Source organism: Anabrus simplex, chromosome 14, assembly GCF_040414725.1.
Source record: "Anabrus simplex isolate iqAnaSimp1 chromosome 14, ASM4041472v1, whole genome shotgun sequence".
NCBI classification, from domain to species: domain Eukaryota; kingdom Metazoa; phylum Arthropoda; class Insecta; order Orthoptera; family Tettigoniidae; genus Anabrus; species Anabrus simplex.
This window is the reverse complement of record NC_090278.1, coordinates 73,795,678-73,815,253: the sequence shown is the minus strand read 5'-3', so window position 1 is coordinate 73,815,253 and position 19,576 is coordinate 73,795,678. Positions and strand designations below refer to the sequence as shown.

At 43.2% G+C, this 19,576-nt stretch overlaps 1 protein-coding gene across 1 annotated transcript in view; it reads right to left on the bottom strand.

The window, feature by feature from the left end:
- Cdep (Chondrocyte-derived ezrin-like domain containing protein) overlaps positions 1-19,576 on the bottom strand; it is a 510,959-nt gene that overhangs the window by 318,519 nt on the left and 172,864 nt on the right. Inside the window, exon 2 of the mRNA XM_067158544.2 lies at positions 16,004-16,234. Coding sequence (XP_067014645.2) covers positions 16,004-16,195 — 192 coding nt within the window. The 5' untranslated portion in view covers positions 16,196-16,234. The remainder of the gene's footprint in view (positions 1-16,003; positions 16,235-19,576) is intronic.

The following is a 19,576-nucleotide window of genomic DNA, read 5'->3' as shown; positions in this document are numbered from 1 at the left end:
AAAACCTTGTCAGTATTTATGACTCAGAGTGCTCTCATGTGACTGTTTCTGTTAATCCTTTTACTTTTCATTTTACACACGGTTTTGGCCAGTTTTATGTTACTTACATTCTCTAATTCAATTCAAGTGATTCCGAGTTGATAACTTAATAATGGTATTAGTTCTACTTCCTTGGTAGCATTTGTTCATGATCAGTGTTTAATTATAATATATATTTACCCTTATTTCATATATGTATGTTCAATACAACCACCTTATTACAATGCAAAATTAATATAACCATATCAGTGCCTCTAATTGTGATTTAATAACTTGTGCCCATATTACCTTAAGAGTTTGGCAAATATGGGCAGTTGCACAGTATGTCAACCATTATGGGATAGAAGCTAGTTCAAGCTTTATTCGAATGGAAATGGTTGTAAGTTTTCAAGGATTTTTTACCAGGAAAATGGAAGTTGTTTTAGTGCTCCTTTTCTTCAGATATACCTTATGGTGCCCATATTTCCCAAGTTTACCCTAACAACTCGAAATCATTCTCTTGGAAAGTCCTATTAGGTTTCTTTCTTCGTTTCTGGTCAATAGCGGACATAATTTATGATAAATTAGTTGCAAACTCCGAATGGAAACAAAAACTTATTTACATTTCGATAGTGGCGGCAGCACGTAGTCATTTGTTTTCCGTGCGTCAGTACCATGAAAAATTCAAGGTACAAACTCAGTCAGACTGAAACGAAACTTAGTTTTGGTAAACCGAGAAAATAAATTCTGTGGTGAATACAGACGTGGGCGTTATCCGAGTTTTAGAGAACTAACACAACAGTAAAAGTAACCGACGTTGGTGAATTCGGGCCTGAGAAAGGTATTCAGACGTGCCAACTTTCAAAAGCCAAAAATCAGGAGGGTTTTTATTCCCGACATGTTACTACACATTATTGATGACGTAACTTTGAGGAATATTTAACACTTTTTACTACTCAATTGTCTTTTGAATTAAAGGATGTGAAGCATAATCGCCACGCCTGCTTCAATGACGGATTCCCTCAGGTCAGTCACACAGGTCAGTGACATTTTAGAAAGTGTGTTTACCCTAAAATGGCAGTGGGCAGGCCATGTTGCTCGGAGAACTGATGGTAGGCGGACAAAGCTCGTGCTTGAGTGGAGTCCGAAAGATCATCTGAGATCCAAGGGAAGACCACCGGACAGATGGGATAAAGACATCCGGAAGATTACTGGGATCAACTGGCAGAATATCGCTCAAGACCGTTCCAGATGGAGAGACCTCATGAAAACCTACCATGAATATGGCTCATAGTGATAGTGACTACTCAATTGTGTAATCTCTCTTATTAATTTTAAATCATTTTATTTAATTCATTTAGACTGAACAATTGCATCTATTTTATAAATATTGTAACACTGCACGTATCTGAGCTTTAAAACACGTGATTCTTCATTGAAACTGCCTTAGCCCTCTTCATAAATTTCTGAACTAGATTTATGCTCAAAGCACTGGCCTAGTTGAACGAGTTTTAAGTAATTTTTCTTCCAGAAATCGTTTTCGGAAAGCTTTGACCTGAATTTAGTTTTTGTGCTTGTAAATATATTCATAACTGTTCTCACATTTGGCATTGCTATGTGGAAATGATAAAAAGCATTACGTTAGAGATTCTGTCATATTTAAGAACACCACCAGCTGATTGCATCTGTCTTGCCAGTGCCCAGTGAACATCAAACCTGGGATTTTCAAAAAGTACAGGAATACCAAATCTGTTCTCTAAATCGGGAGATAAGTCTCTGCGATCAGGAAAGAGGGAAGAAGGACCAAAAATAGGGAGTCTCCCGCTTAAATCGGGGGAGCTGGCATGTCTGGGTATTTCTAGGTCTTCCTCGTGGATGTTTTTCTTCAATGAAGTCTTTCTTTCACAGTTCTCACGAAAATGGAATGGCGCATTGTGCAACCCCACCAGGCAAAACGATAGTTACGGACGGTGCGAAGGATTGATTTGCGTTTGTCCACCGTGTCTAAAACTCTGGTGTTTGGCATCTTTATCTCTCCAGCTCAAATTTATCATCTTACGATAGCACCAAATCTCAAAGGCTTCAAGACGGTTCTTTTCATTTTTATTTAGTGCCCACGTTTCACAGGCATTCAATACACAACCGTCCATACAAATGAATATAGCATTCTCATTCGGAGGGGAAGACTACATTGACTGGCATGTAGTGATGATGATGACGATAATGATGATGATGATTGTTGTTGTTTAAAGAGGCCTAACATCTAGGTCATCGGCTCTTAATGGTACGAAATGAGGCGAAATATGTGAAATTTCAAAATCAAAAGTTCAAAATCATCCACTGACCAGAATAAAAAACGCGATGGATGGATGGATGGATGGATGGATGGATGGATGGATGGATGGATGGATGGATGGATGGATGGATGGATGGATGGATGGATGGATGGATGGATGGATGGATGGATGGATGGATGGATGGATGGATGGATGGATGGATGGATGGATGGATGGATGGATGGATGGATGGATGGATGGATGGATGGATGGATGGATGGATGGATGGATGGATGGATGGATGGATGGATGGATGGATGGATGGATGGATGGATGGATGGATGGATGGATGGATGGATGGATGGATGGATGGATGGATGGATGGATGGATGGATGGATGGATGGATGGATGGATGGATGGATGGATGGATGGATGGATGGATGGATGGATGGATGGATGGATGGATGGATGGATGGATGGATGGATGGATGGATGGATGGATGGATGGATGGATGGATGGATGGATGGATGGATGGATGGATGGATGGATGGATGGATGGATGGATGGATGGATGGATGGATGGATGGATGGATGGATGGATGGATGGATGGATGGATGGATGGATGGATGGATGGATGGATGGATGGATGGATGGATGGATGGATGGATGGATGGATGGATGGATGGATGGATGGATGGATGGATGGATGGATGGATGGATGGATGGATGGATGGATGGATGGATGGATGGATGGATGGATGGATGGATGGATGGATGGATGGATGGATGGATGGATGGATGGATGGATGGATGGATGGATGGATGGATGGATGGATGGATGGATGGATGGATGGATGGATGGATGGATGGATGGATGGATGGATGGATGGATGGATGGATGGATGGATGGATGGATGGATGGATGGATGGATGGATGGATGGATGGATGGATGGATGGATGGATGGATGGATGGATGGATGGATGGATGGATGGATGGATGGATGGATGGATGGATGGATGGATGGATGGATGGATGGATGGATGGATGGATGGATGGATGGATGGATGGATGGATGGATGGATGGATGGATGGATGGATGGATGGATGGATGGATGGATGGATGGATGGATGGATGGATGGATGGATGGATGGATGGATGGATGGATGGATGGATGGATGGATGGATGGATGGATGGATGGATGGATGGATGGATGGATGGATGGATGGATGGATGGATGGATGGATGGATGGATGGATGGATGGATGGATGGATGGATGGATGGATGGATGGATGGATGGATGGATGGATGGATGGATGGATGGATGGATGGATGGATGGATGGATGGATGGATGGATGGATGGATGGATGGATGGATGGATGGATGGATGGATGGATGGATGGATGGATGGATGGATGGATGGATGGATGGATGGATGGATGGATGGATGGATGGATGGATGGATGGATGGATGGATGGATGGATGGATGGATGGATGGATGGATGGATGGATGGATGGATGGATGGATGGATGGATGGATGGATGGATGGATGGATGGATGGATGGATGGATGGATGGATGGATGGATGGATGGATGGATGGATGGATGGATGGATGGATGGATGGATGGATGGATGTGAATTTAAAACAGTCAGTGGATCCGACCCAGAAACCTATCATAAACAATAGTATTACTGACCAAGGGATTGTTTCTAAAGCACAATACTGAATCGAGGATGCTTGTTGTCTAAAAGGAGTCCAAAATCCAGGTCATCGGCCCCTCATATTGGTACTTATCGCCAATAAAGTAAAACAATTGTATTTTGTCATATTGCGGTACTAATCAAAAGTAGCGTAACTCATGGTATTCCACACATGGTACTACTCACAAGTATTGTACTTCGCACAGGTAACGCAGACCTACGGTGTTTTTCACATAATGGCGTGACTCATAGGCAACACAACCCCATGGTGTTCCTCACCTAGGTGTACTAATCACGGGCGCCGGTATTCCCGTCGTGTTCCTCATATAGTAGGTAGTAATCACAGGCAACGATAGACAAGGTATACCGTGGGTGCATTCTTCATCTGCGCCCCCACCCATATACGCTCTTTTCGCCTGAGCAATACGGCATTTGAATTTAACTGTGCAGCATCCACTCTCGGTAGTCTTCTGACCTAGGTAAGACTACATTCAGGCTACCAAAAAGCAAAGCAAAGCGAAGCCATCTCCGTACGTACAGGCTTCCACTATCCGTCGTCTCGGCACTTGATGGGGTAGAGTGATTGAATCTACGCCCGGCCGCCTTTACCCCCAGCAAATAACCTGGTACTCAGTTATGGTGTAGGCTAGGTGAACCTCAGGATCATATGCACCTGCGGAAGTGGAAATCTCGTTTCTTAAATTTTACGACTCCCTGACGGGGAATCGAACCTACGTCCTTCCACGCGAACCGAGCATGCCTTTGCCTCGGCCAGGCAGCTACTGTACCAATAATCATAACCATTTTATAAGTATGGTTTTAATGATCGTTGGCTTAAACGACATCACAATACTGATGAAGAAAAATATGCTAATATTAATAAGCTGTCGGGACGTGCATTTCTTAGTTCAGTTGCTTCTCGAGGTCTACCACTGAAGAAAGATATAAAAAACAGATTGTGATGGAATATCTGCAACAACCAACAACAACAACTTCAGTGTGTTAAATATTCTGACATTCTCTCGAACGACCGTGCGAAACCTGCTGAACTTCGCAGGCATCTTGTAACAGACTTTCGGATCATTCTGGTGAATCAGTTGATTTCTTTTAATGTAAGAAGTGGGGGGAGGGGGTAATTATTCAAACAAGAGGTCGTCTTTCTTTCCTTTTCTAATCCGTTTACTCTCCAGGGTCGGTTTTTCCCTCAGACTCAGCGACGGATCCCACCTCTACCGCCTCAAGGGCAGTGTCCTGGAGCGTGAGACTTTGGGTCGGGGATACAACTGGGGAAAGAACCAGTACCTCGCCCAGGCGGCCTCACCCGCTATGCAGAACGGGGGCCTTGTGGGGGAATGGGTAGATTGGAAGGGAGAGACAAGGGAAGGAATCGGCCTTGGTCTTACGTTAGGTACCATCCCAGCATTTGCCTGGAGAAGTGGAAAACCACGGAAAACCACTTCGAGAATGGCTGAGGTGGGAATCGAACCCCCCCCCCTACTCAGTTGACCTCCCGAAGCTGAGTAGACTCCGTTGCAGCCCTTGTACCACTTTTCAAATTTCGTGGCAGAGCGGAGAAGCGAACCCGAGCCTCCAGAGCTGGCAGCTTATCAGCTGATTTCTAAACCACTAAACTACCGAGGCGGATTCAAACAAGAAGTACTGCCGAATCTCTCTTGGGCGTCTATGGCCAAATTTTAATTAATTCTGTTCTTTTATTTACGACATCGAACGACATGGAGTGCTGAGTGGACTTTGTTTACACCTTTCATAAATCCGAGCACCTCTCTCGGATTTGAACCCGCTATCCTGGGATCCGGAAGTCTGAACCCTATAGTAGCAGAAAGTGCGATGTCACCAACCCTCTTACACGTGATAGGGAGCATCGAAAGTGGGCTGGAGCGTGGCGCTGATGTTTCAAGTAATAAAAACTAGAATATTTTCTTCTGCAGAGCCAATTTCGCAGGCAGTAGTTAGCACTTCATGGCCCACCCTTTTCATTTCCAGATACCCTTACTCTCTAAAAGGTTGGACCTCTTCTACTTCGTTCCTGTAATCAGTGTTTTGGTTTCTTAAGGTAATCGCCCACTACACCGCGCCGCGCAGCGCAGCGCAGCCGAGAAGAAATTTCCGTGGTCTGCTTCTTGTGAAATGAAATGGCTTAACGCCCACTGCAGGGAGCCGCGCCGCGCCGCGCGGAACAAGCTTGTGGAATTTCCGCACCAGAAGCCCCCAGGTTTCTGGAACGGAACTTTTTCCTTTCGGCGCGCTTGTATGGGCGAGGGTAGAAGGAAGGAATAACGGAAAGAATGTGGTTTCGTGGCGTTTCGGCAGTCTTCGTGAGTCCTCGACAGTGCCAGCACGCTCGTACCTTCACGCGGTTAGTGGTATTGTGCACTGTACACCTTTCTCGGCGAAAGGTGATATTTTCTCGCTCTACACACGGCTTTTTTATTTGCTAGTTGCTTCACGTCGCACCGACACAGATAGGTCTTATGGCGACGATGGGACAGGAAAGGGCTAGGAGTGGGAAGGAAGCGGCCGTGGCCTTAATTAAGGTACAGCCCCAGCATTTGCCTGGTGTGAAAATGGGAAACCACGGAAAACCATTTTCAGGGCTGCCGACAGTGAGGTTCGAACCTACTATCTCCCGAACACTAGATACTGGCCGCACTTAAGCGACTGCAGCTATCGAACTCGGTACACACGGCTTAACTAGGTTCAATAGTTCATAGAATTTTTCTTGGGACATACGAAAGCAGTGGAAAAATTTACTTCGGTCCTTTAGTAGATCAAGAAATAAATGGTGAAACTCTCCGTACGTTTCCCTTTTCTCATAAATGTTGTGGACCCAAACTTTTCTTTCGCGTTTTTCTTCTTCCTCATTTGCAAATATCGCAACCGCAAATAATAAGTCCTCCTCGGAACTGGAACTCATATTTCTGTGTGAGCTGCACTTCCCCAACTGGAGAGACGCGGCGCGGTGAGGTGTGCTGTATGGGCGAAGTCTCGGAAAATGACCCGTGGAATGTTCCACAAGCTTGTTCCGCGCGGCGCGGCGCGGTTCCCTGCAGTGGGCGATTACCTTTAGCCGGCCAATAGCAACACAGAAAATGGTCCCATTAAGGTAATCGCCCACTGCAGGGAACCGCGCCGCGCCGCGCCGCGCGGAACAATCTTGTGGAACATTCCACGGGCCATTTTCCGAGACTTCGCCCATACAGCACACCTCACCGCGCCGCGCCGCCTCTCTCCAGTTGGGGAAGTGCAGCTCACACAGAAATATGAGTTCCAGTTCCGAGGAGGACTTATTATTTGCAGTTGCGATACTTGCAAATGAGGAAGAAGAAAAACGCGAAAGAAAAGTTTGGGCCCACAACAATTATGAGAAAAGGGAAACGAACGAAGGGTTTCACCATTTATTTCCTGATCTACTAAAGGACCGAAGTAAATTTTTCCACTGCTTTCGTATGTCCCAAGAAAAATTCTATGAACTATTGAACCTAGTTATGCCGTGTGTACCGGGCTCGATAGCTGCAGTCGCTTAAGTGCGGCCAGTATCTAGTGTTCGGGAGATAGTAGGTTCGAACCCCACTGTCGGCAACCCTGAAAATGGTTTTCCGTGGTTTCCCATTTTCACACCAGGCAAATGCTGGGGCTGTACCTTAATTAAGGCCACGGCCGCTTCCTTCCCACTCCTAGCACTTTCCTGTCCCATCGTCGCCATAAGACCTATCTGTGTCGGTGCGACGTGAAGCAACTAGCAAATTAAAAAGCCATGTGTAGAGCGAGAAAATATCACCTTTCGCCGAGAAAGGCGTACAGTGCACAATACCACTAACCGCGTGAAGGTACGAGCGTGCTGGTACTAGTCGAGGACTCACGAAGACTGCCGAAACGCCACGAAACCACATTCTTTCCGTTATTCCTTCCTTCTACCCTCGCCCATACAAGCGCGCCGAAAGGAAAAAGTTCCGTTCCAGAAACCTGGGGGCTTCTGGTGCGGAAATTCCACAAGCTTGTTCCGCGCGGCGCGGCGCGGCTCCCTGCAGTGGGCGTTAAGCCATTTCATTTCACAAGAAGCAGACCACGGAAATTTCTTCTCGGCTGCGCTGCGCGGCGCGGCGCGGTGTAGTGGGCGATTACTTTTATTAGGAGGCAGGGGCTGCCCAACTACTCAAGGTAATGGCAGAAATTTCTTAACATGTGATAGCTCCAGGCAGATAACTTGAGGGGAAGGTTTCAAACTTCTTTTCATCATGTGAAGTCTAAAGCCATAATTTCAATGTAAATTTTCAGTAAGTCTGAGGACTTTGTTCAAATCCCTGCTGGGAAACATGTAAATTAAGGGAACAAAGAGTGATCACCCTCTGTTGATTCCCATTCAACTTGGTGTGGGGTAACTAAGATTTTCAAAACCTCTAAAATCTTAACACTCTTCAGGCATTTAATAGTTCTCTTTTAGTGACCCCTCCACAGTACAGGGTGCAAGTGTTTCGCCTCCTAGCCTTCTGCTCATGGCCGTTCGAGTTAAACCCTTTATGTTTATATTAAGAACATTTAGAATGGGCACTCATTGCCCCTGTATATTTGGTAATTGTTTATAGACGATTGTGTAACAGACTGTTGAGTGTAAGTGACTGTAAACACAGTTTTTGAAGTTTGTGAGGCATAATTTTGTAAGAAGCTTGTGCCTTTTAGAGGCTGGACTACAGTAACTTTTTGGAGCTCGGTCTCCTAGAATGTAAATGAATGGAGCAAACAAGCTCTTGTAAAAGTGTACCTGCCCTGTAAATTATCACGTTGATAATTCTTTCTAATATTGTACCTGATTTTTAACTTTAAGCCATTGTTGTTGTGCGAGCTGAGGAGTTCATCATTTTATTGTGGTTTTTCATTCAGATGTCGGGTTCCATGGCTAAAGGGTTAGCGTGTTGGCCTTTGATTACAGGGGTCCCGAGTTCGATTCCCGGCAGGGTCGGGAATTTTAACCATCACTGGTCAACTTCTCTGGCACGGGGGCTGGGTGTATGTGTCGTCTTCATCATCATTTCCTCGTCATCATGACGCGCAGGTCGTCTACGGGTGTCAATTCGAAAGACCTGCACCTGGCGAGTCGAAAATGTCTTTGGACACTCCCGCCACTAAAAGCTATACGCCATTTCATTCAGATTATCTATCTCTCACATTTAAAAAAAAAAAAAGGAAAGAAATAACATTTCAAAATGTAGTACTTCAACTCATGCTCTGGTCTTTTTCCTGTCTGCTCATTCACCCCGGCACTTTCTTTCACCTCTCTGTTCCACGATATTCCCGTAACAGTTATAAATAAAGTTCATGCAACACCTTTTTGTATGTATTTTCAGAACCTTTTTTGCTCCTTTTCTGACCATACTTGCCCTCTTAAAATCCTTTCCCTAAATATTACATAATCGATTACATATTATTTCTCTGATATTTGCTATATTATTACGCACGTATTTCGCTGTTCGATATCACATAAAAAAATCCGAGCCCTAGTTATAACCAAAATGATCTACTACAATACATTTTGTTGAAATATCTTTTAACTCCGTAAATTGTCTTGTATTCATCAGCATCGCCCTCCGCAAACCCCACGTTCCTCAAAGAGTGAAATAATGCAACGATGTCGACAGCTTTTACAACATTGAATAGGGAAGTTAAGTATTGGAGTTATTTTTAACTTTCGTGCGAACCACGTTTTCTTTATACTGCCATGATGTACAGAGAATCTTATCTGAACAGTTTATAGTCCGTAAGGACGGCCGTAAATGAAGTTCTGCTTTCAGCATCGTGCAATAAAATACTTCATCGTAGCCAACGAGATAATGCAGTACTGTAAACGAAATAATAAAGAACAATAACATTTTCTCTGATAATATCCAAACTATCTGGGGGCGGCTCTGATGGGGAATAAGATTTTTTTTTTTTTTTTTTTTTTTTTTTTTTTTACAATCTGCCTTACGTCGCACGGGCACAGATAGGTCTTATTGCAACTATGAGATATGAAACGGCTTAGGAGTACGAAGGAAGCTGATGATGATGCTTGTTGTTTAAAGGAGCCTAACATCTAAGGTCATCGGCTCCTAATGGTACGGGATGGACGACATGATATGATAATTAAAATGTATCCACTGACTAGAATTTAAAGCAAATAAAAATGAACAATGATTGTGAATTTAAAATAATCAATGGATCTAATTCGCAATGCCTAATTTTCGGTAAAATTATAGATTATGGTAGAATAAGACATTGCCTTAAAATGCAATATCAGCTGAAGAAACAACTCATTTTCCTGTACATGATAAAAACTTTCCAGTCCCCTACACCGATGTTGCTCCTTTTCTTCCTACAAAGATCTGAAGGCAATGGTTAAATGAGTGGACACGGGAACAACCACAAGACCCCATGATATCAGGCGTGGATCTACAGATAAATTTGATGTTTCATTCCTTCAGCGTCGAGATCAAGTGCTCATTACTAGAATACGTATAGGCCATAGCAAACCGACTCATGTACATAAGTTCTCTAAGAAACCTCCACCAATATGTGACACCTGTCAAAAAAAAGAAAAACTGTTGAGCACATTTTACTAGAATGCCATCTATACGAAAGACAATTGTGTAATTTAAAACAGAATAGTGTATGTGACATCTTGAACAAAGATACTCAATGTAAAAAAATCATTACGTTTTTTAGGCAAAAAATCTATTCAATGACATGTAATCACTATCTGATCAATACGTACTATTGTTATTTTTGCAATTGAGGAGCTAGATGCAATAACAGCGTAAGTCTACTTACGCTGTTATTGCATGAATACTGTTTTCGGATTTCCTGGCCCCTTCACTACAACCCAGTCCAGGTCTTAGTTCGCTAGGATGCCGCTAGAGGTCAGGAGCTCACTAAAACTGGTACCATGCGCTACGCTGTTATTGCATGAGGCATGCTTCACGAGTGGCACGTTAAGTTATCGCCAGTTCTCTGGCTGGAGAAGATGTCAGCGAGTGGAAGAGAAGGTTTTTGTGGTGTCACATTTAATAAAAGACTGGTTATCAGCTTGTTGACCTATGTTTCTAAGAATGCCTTCTGCTAAAAGCAACAGATTCACGATACAGAAGTTTGTGTGACATTATTACCGTAATGGTGTTGTATCAGAGTCACAGTCCTGCACTCCTATGTGTCATTTACCTTCTTAAAGAGGAATAATAGCTTTCTCAGTTTTAATGATTTGAGGCTACATGGTGTAAGAAAGTGTTGTGTAAAAGCAGACAAAAGGGTTGATGTTACTTCACTAATAAAATACTTAAAAACTGAAAATGTTGAGTGCTATGTGAAAGTCATGTCTGTGTGTAATGATTCCCTAGAGTCTGCTAATGCAGCATGTGAAGATGAATCATCCCAATTTTGATCAATGATGCATTTGAGTATTTCAAACAAGTAAGACACACAATGTCTAAATCCCAATTATATACTTTGCGATCTGTTTTTTGTTCCTTTTATTTTCTTTTAGGTTTAGAGAATCATTTTGTAAATGAAAATAGGAATAAAAGTTGTTCAGAAAGAAATGTTACTAATTTTATAACATTTCAACTATTTGTTGGGGGGTTCAATTACCGTAGCCTAATACCATAGTTGTAGAGAGCACTGTAACAAAATTCTCTTGACTCTTTACGAGAAAAGAACGAAAAAGGTGAATATTAAATAAAGAATAAATTTAATGGTTTTACCTGTCTTAGTTGACAAATTTTTGTTTTTTTTTTTAGGAATTTATTCTTAATTTTATTAAGTTTAGACATTTTGGAGAACTGAGGTGGGATAAACTGCCACTTTTGTTCCTCTATAGTGGGCGATCATGCTTTCCTAACTCCCTGATCAATACTGGTGTATGGCAAAATATAATATTCCTGCTCATCATGCAATAACAGCGTATAAAATGAAATTTTAAATAACTCTGTCTTTCTTATTAGCTAACAGATCAATAAAATTCTTTGGGAAATACATTTCCTGGCTCTTTTCAATGTCCTTAAATGAAATTAAGGTTGATTCCTAACATTACTTTTAACTCAGAACATTTATAAACTTCAAGCTTCCGTTTCTCAAAATAACGTAAGTCTACTTACGCTGTTATTGCATCCAACTCCTCAATTGTAACTCTATGTAACCAATGTAATTATTCCTTTATGTATAATTATGAATGTCGCGATATGACTTTCTAAGTTAAAGCGACAATAAATAAACTTAATAAATAATATCATGCAAATTACTATTTTAAAAAAAATTAAAATACACAAAGATAAACTAAAACAAAGTCAAATTAATAAAACGTAATGAACAATATTACAAAGACGAATACGAAACACTACCTTTACATGTGATAAAACAAACCACTATAGTTCAAAACGGATGACGAGGTCTGCTGACTACTCGTCATCTCGCAGGATGAGGGAGATGGTATTCCGGAGTTTCAGAGTACGGCGCAGATCGACCAGGTCCACGTGTACCACGATAAGATGATCGGCGCAAGTACACACCGGAAGAGTGCGTTACTACACCGTGGCCGATCCGAAGACGACATAATAGCACTGCTTCCCTCCGAGAAACCCGAAGGGAAGTCCTCCATACCTTCGTTGTACCTTTTATCGCTCTCAGCTTATTTGGAAGTGGAGTGGCCTGACTCCATCTCCCAATGGGACATAACCAAATGTCTCAGCTGAGAGTGATTATCACTTGCTGGAACCTTGTACGGCATAAGTCGTTTCCCTCTGCATCCAGGAAGGAAGCGACCGTGGTCTTAACTGAAGTACAGCTCCAGTATGTGCCTGGTGTGAAAATTCGAAACTACGAAAAACCATCTTCAGAGGTGCTGACAATGGGGTTCGAACCCAGATACGCGACCCAAACCACCCATCCACTTAGTCCATGGTTTATGCCCTGTTTTACGGTCAGATGTCGTATGTCCTCCTTGACATGCACGGACGTAATTAATGTTGCGTGTTTCTCAGGCGGTTAGTAATGTGAAGTGTTGTAAGTGCGTGAAGATGTGTATTAAGTCGATCATGAACACCCAGTCGCCTGGCTGAGTGGCTCAGACGATTCACCTCAACTTGGCAGGTACGGTTTGCAGGCTTAGTCATTGTGTATTCTTATTGACTTACGACATATGTACATTGTGTATTATTACAGCGTGGTTTTACTTCAGTCCAACTAGTAATATCAAATTTCAAGAAGGGAGCTGAATTATTTATACCAGGCAAACACGAAGAAAACGGTTATAGTAATGCGTATATCAAAATAAAGACAGAAATATTTAACATTAAATTAAGTGTGTTTATTTTCTTAATTCCTCACATATACATAGCTAAGTCTCTGAGTGGCCGGCCGTTCTGTGTATCCGGAGAACTTGTCCAGGCCAGCCGCCTCAGTTCCAATGACCGCTGACATTCATTCTATTAGAGCATCATGAATCACTGATGCTATCGCTAAGCTGTCGGCCTACAAGGAATGGCCTTGGTCATCAAATTACCACTATGTTGTGTCTGCGGCCATTCTTGTGGTAGAATACAGCCTGCGCGCGATCGCTCCAGTTTTATCTCCTTCCCCGCACACCGAACTAAGCTTGGATAATCGTTTCACTATCTTTCATCGAACGTCTCCCGATCAATACGTTCTAATATCACAAAGCCCGCCTGGTGGCGATGATCGTTTAGGCATCATGGTCTGACACCGTGGTTATCCGGTTTGAGTCTCGTTGGTATGAAAAAAAAATACTATTTTCTCAGCTACACACAAAACATCGAATCATGGATATGTTTTTTTAGGTTTCCTCTCTATCTGGTGTAATATATCCAACATCAACATCTTCCAAAAACATGTCTTTCCGTCCACCAAAATGGCGCCGTTCTTCCATATGACGTACATTGGTTGCCTGGTTACGGTATCTGTTTTATGTCCAGGCTAATTTCAGATAGATGGGGGTGGTGGTGATCGTGGTGATTATTGTTTTAAGAGGAAGTACAACTAGGCAACCATCTTCTACATAACACTAATAAGAGAGAAAAAAATTGGAAGGGATCCGATACTTCCAAAAAATGAAGATATCGGCAAAAGAAAGACAAGGGCCACGAAATGCGTGAAAATAAAAGACTTCCCAGGCCTCGAGTGTTCTAATACCGTCGGAGTCGGAAAAGAACAAGAACTGACCAAGGGAGGTCGGATAGGATAGACGAAAGTAAAGAGCCTGGCATAAGTGGAAGCAATGCCAGGAATCAACTAAGGGCCCCATGATCGCCAACCCACGCTCCCAAGTTGAGAGCCCCTTTTAGTCACCTCTTACGACAAGCAGGGGATACTGTGGGTGTTATTCTACCGTCCACAGGGGGATTTCAGATCGACCCCAATCCAAAAACATATTCATGTTAAACTGTTGACTATCAGAATGTTGGCCGGCAAGGTAGCAGAGGTGGAGGTATAAAGTTTATTATCACTAGACTGCATTCCAAAAGACTGGATTCAATTCTAAACCTCCCCCCTATGTCCATATGAAGTGAGAACACAGCGTGCTGATGGCGATTCCTCAACGTTAAGTCTTGACCAGACCCCTTGGTGATATACGACAAGAGTGGGCTATGAAACAACAACAACGCGTTTCACCCTCTTCCTACCTCATCATCGTCATCATCACTGGACCTTGGATTATAGACCCAAAAAAACTATTTTGTTCCTGGAGCGATAATTGAAAATAAAGTTGATTTGCACGTTTCATGCATTTAGGAGGTGAGCCAATAGTGCCTAAAAATGTCTAAATTGACATAAGAACCTGTATTTACCTATATTCCTATAATTCCTCTTTTTTATTGCTAAATCATGGAAAACCACTCTCAGGACACCGAAGGTGGGGACCACCCCGAGCCGCGGACACTGGTGAGGCCTGAGCCGACTCTTCATCCGCCGACGAGGTAACGCGACTTCTCATGAGTGATACATTTCTCCTAGTGTTCGAATTTTCCGCCAGAGCCGAAGCAGGAACCCACAGCTTTATCATGCAGCTGTTTAGATGGTGCGTATCTAGCGTCAGACCCTCGCAGTATCACTTGAAAGATGGCTGCGCGCACGGAAACAGGGTCAAACGTAAACGCGAGATCCAGTTCTTTCGTCTAAAGAGCACCTCTTCAGCGGAAATTCATAGGCAACTTGTTGAGATGTACGGCGTAAATATCGCGGGAGACATGTTTGGCAGTGGTGCAATGAGTTCGATAGCGGCATGACGGATGTGCAAGATAAGCACCAATCTGGCCGGTACTGGAATATCCTCCTCACAGAGTCGACCCAGCACCCAGTGATTTCCATCTCTTCGGACCCGTTGAAGAGCATCTGGGTGGAAAGCTATTCAACAATACATCCGTTCAGCGCCCCGCCATGACGTGGCTTCAGGGACTGGACGCACATTTCTTCCATGCCTGCATCGAAGCCTTGGTGCGCCGTTGAAACAAGTGTTGGTACAAGAACGGTGACTATGCTGAACAGTACCGCGTATGAGTGCCACACTACTATGTATCCTTATATCTTCCTGAAAAATAAAGTTTCTCCGTGCGGGTTCTTGTTATCTTTAGAAATGAAAACTTACAACCTGCTTTCCAGTCAGTGACCGGGTCAGGGATGGAATGAATGAAGCCCCCATCTAGCGGCGTCAGCTGCCGAAGCCTGTCGCACTCCTCTGGGGCAGTGATTTATGACCGACAGATGAAATGAAATTATAGTGGAGAGTTTTGCTGGAATGAAAAATGACAGGGAAAACCGGACTACCCGGAGAAAAACCTGCCCCACCTCCGCTTTATCCAGCACAAATCTCACATGGAGTGACCGGGATTTGAAACACGGAACCCAGCGGTGAGAGGCCGACGCGTTCCCGCCTGAGCCACGGAGGCATATTTTGAAACTACCTTGCAAAAGAAAAAGAGGGGCAGAACAATAGGTCTTACCTGCACTTGGAACATGGTAATGGAGTCATCCAACATCTGCACACGGACGGCCAGCATCTTACCCCCCTTTTTAGGGGTGGCCGGAGGGGTGCGGGACCCTCCTCCACCGTCCACGCCGGCGGGGGTGGAGTGCGAATGCGGCAGCTTGGAGGCGCCGGATCCGCCCACCGCCATGTCGGTGTCATGGAGCATGGCGACGCTCTAGAGGGCGTCAGGAGCTGCGGTCCAAGTCTGTAACAGAAGAACCAAGATTTACCAAATGATACATGCAGAATTTCACGGAGAAAGAGCCCTCGCACACACCTGAATAATGAGGAGGAATTACGAGGTTTTATTCGAAACTACCGCTTACTCGCAGTTTCCAACACTGTAAACGGTGTGAAACTGAGTTCAATATATTTTTAGTAATGTTAGAACATGTTGGGTAGAAACTGAATATCTTCAGAGAGAAAAGAATAGGACTGTAGGGATTATTTAGCGTATGGCATGTAGAGTATATATCAGCGCCTCAAACGCCCAAAATCTGACGCAAGCAAACCGAGGCTCAGAGGTTCTGTGCACCGTGCATCGGTTCGGACTAGCGTTTGGTCTCGGGGCGACTCGCCTAAGCTCGGCTGAACTCGACTCGGATGGCGGAGCACTGCAGAGCGAATGAAGAAGGGGTAAAGGGGCGGAGCGCGAGATCCAGGCGTAGGGGGAGAGACACAGAGACAGCGCTATTGTTCAAAATCGAGGAGTGGGGGATCTGCGCTCCGGTCAACCTAGCGAAGTCGTCTTATGCACCTTGCGCCGCGCAATGCAGCGGTGCATGCACCCTGAGAGGCCCTGGTATGCATATTTAATATGTATACAAGAACAGGAAATGTACATTTCTCCACAAGCAACACACCGTAGTTTAAGATCAAGTTCTTTACCTATTCATCTGTTGGTCTCAGGAAGTGCATGGACAGGCCCGCAGCTTACACACTCAAGATGTGGAGAACCGTTTGTCGTGGACTGCTACAGTCACATAGTGGTGTCGAAACATGTCTCCAATTTTGAGTCCTTGCATTTGCCTTCATTTGATTCCTGACTGTAACTGGTCCAGCAAGAGTGTAGACGCGGCAGTGGACTGCCCACCGTTATGACACCATGGCCGCTAACTGCCGAGCAGTGGTCCCTCTTAAGCCTCTATTATTCTAGAATACTGGTGGCGAAAGCGGTAGCACCGAAGGTATCACCAACATGGCAGTTCACTAGACACTAATGACACCAGAAACCATGTATATATTAATTTTAAAAGATGCCGTCAACAAGTGAAGGCCTACTTTTACCAGTTCTGCTTATGAAAAAGAAAAATCGAAGAAAAGTTTGGCATTCACCCAATGCTGGCTTCGAGGCAAGAAAAAGGAATGATCTGTGAACTTTGTGCAGAAGACAGTAATTTTCTTAATTACTTTCGTATGATAAAATCGACTTGTTTAAGCTATATCGAAGATGACATAACACGTGTTCATAGAAGAATGAAGAAAAGTGTTACTCTAGAGGAGAAACTCGTCGTCACATTCAGACGAGTCCGTAAGTAATTTAATAATTATTAAATTTCAGTCTACAGACATAATTTACCTAGTGTAATAAAACATTTCAAAACGTATCATTTGATCGACACGTTTCAAAAATGAGTACAATTTACAAGTAAGAACATAAAAAATAAGCATAAAAATACCTAGTTATTAATGGAATGCCTTTTTCTCTACCTGACCCATGTAAGTTTTGAGAAAGCTTGCAAGTGAATTATGTTGTGTAGGAAATAGGTACAGCTCACTCATTTTGGTATTATCGGAATCTGCAGAGGATGCTTTGATGGTGACGTTTCGGACGATTCTGGCTCTATCTGGTGGTTGTGCGCATGGAAACACAGGTATCTGGTCAATCCACTGATCTCTATACCTGGATGGCTGGTAGCTTGGGTAGCAGTAAGCCGAATAGAAGATGACTGGCGTCGTAAGATGGCAGCAAGCGCATGGTGCAATAGACCACGAGGAGCGCGCTTGCTTTGTTTATGCTTAGTTCAGTGACGCCAGGCCTCTTGATTGTAGTTTCACGAGTGTTCTGTGCTGTGTTATTGCAAAGTAAATAGTAGTGTATTTTACGAATTTAGGTTCGTTGCCTTGTAGTATGCTTGTGAATTACAAGATTAAATTTAAATATGTATGTGTTTATCTGAAATATGAATGAAGAAACATTCTACGGGGTATTAACATACCGCAGTATTCAGCTTATGGATGTACAAACAGAACCGATCAGCAGAATGAGAAATCATTTCATCGGGGAGTTTTAATAATAAATAATAATAATGCTATTTGCTTTACGTCCCACTAACTACTTTTGTAAGGTCTTCGGAGACGCCGAGGTGCCGGAATTTAGTCCCGCAGGAGTTCTTTTACGTGCCAGTAAATCTACCGACACGGGGCTGTCGTATTTGAGCACCTTCAAATACCACCGGACTGAGCCAGGATCGAACCTGCCAAGTTGGGGTTAGAAGGCCAGCGCCTTAACCGTCTGAGCCACTCAGCCCGGCCCGGGGAGTTTTATACTGTACATAAGAATCTTCCTAGGGTAGTGTTTTGAGTTTTAGGTTTATTGTATCTTATTTCACATATTCCGGGAGCAAAATGGCAATTAATTTTTGTAGGTTTCCTTTCTCGAGACCCGAACATCTAAGATCATCGATTAGGAGTATCAGGCGGGAGAATTGGGAGCCTTCTAAAACAGCTGTTCTCTGCTCGGATCACTTAGAGGAAGACTGTTTTGATAGAAATGGACAAACTGTACACCTTAGAAGTGATGTACAGCCAACTGTTTTCAATTTTGCTGAACATTAACTGCAAGTAAAGATTTACTTATATTTTTTTCCCCATAATTAAACTGACGGTTTCGATGAAATAATTGACGTGACTTTATAACAATCTTAGAAAATGAAGTCTGGAGGAATTCTAGACCTTATTTACATCAGTAATAATTATGGGTTTCAGACACTGGAGTGGTGGGAGAAGGGAAAGTGTGCTGGGTGTTTGGGGCTATTCCATTATACTATTCGTGGTATTTGGGACTCTTTTAACTGGTGTTATATATTTCTGATGATGACTATCAATATCGCTTTGCTAGCTGAATTTAATTAAAGAGGTCTGTAATAGTACATTAAGCTGGAGGTAATGTGATATATTGACTAGTTTTGAATATTTGCTGGTTTTATAAATGTGTAAATTTGCTTCAATGATATTTTAATTTGATAATATGCGCGTTATTTCTTGGAAACAGGAAACAGAAATTCATTATCAAGCACCGATTACGATATGTCGAATCTAGGCCTGTATATTGAGCTACGTTTATAGGTACATCATTTTAAGAATGCATAATTTCGTGGCATAGGCCCTACATGTATACAATTTACAGCAATGTTTCCAGAAACTGGTTTTCACTCGTATTGTGTTACCGATCGCTAATTGCATGTATTCAGCACCTAAGTTAATATTTGCCGGCAGTTATTATACACTCATTTTTATTGCTATCCCGGAGATTTACTGACCTCGG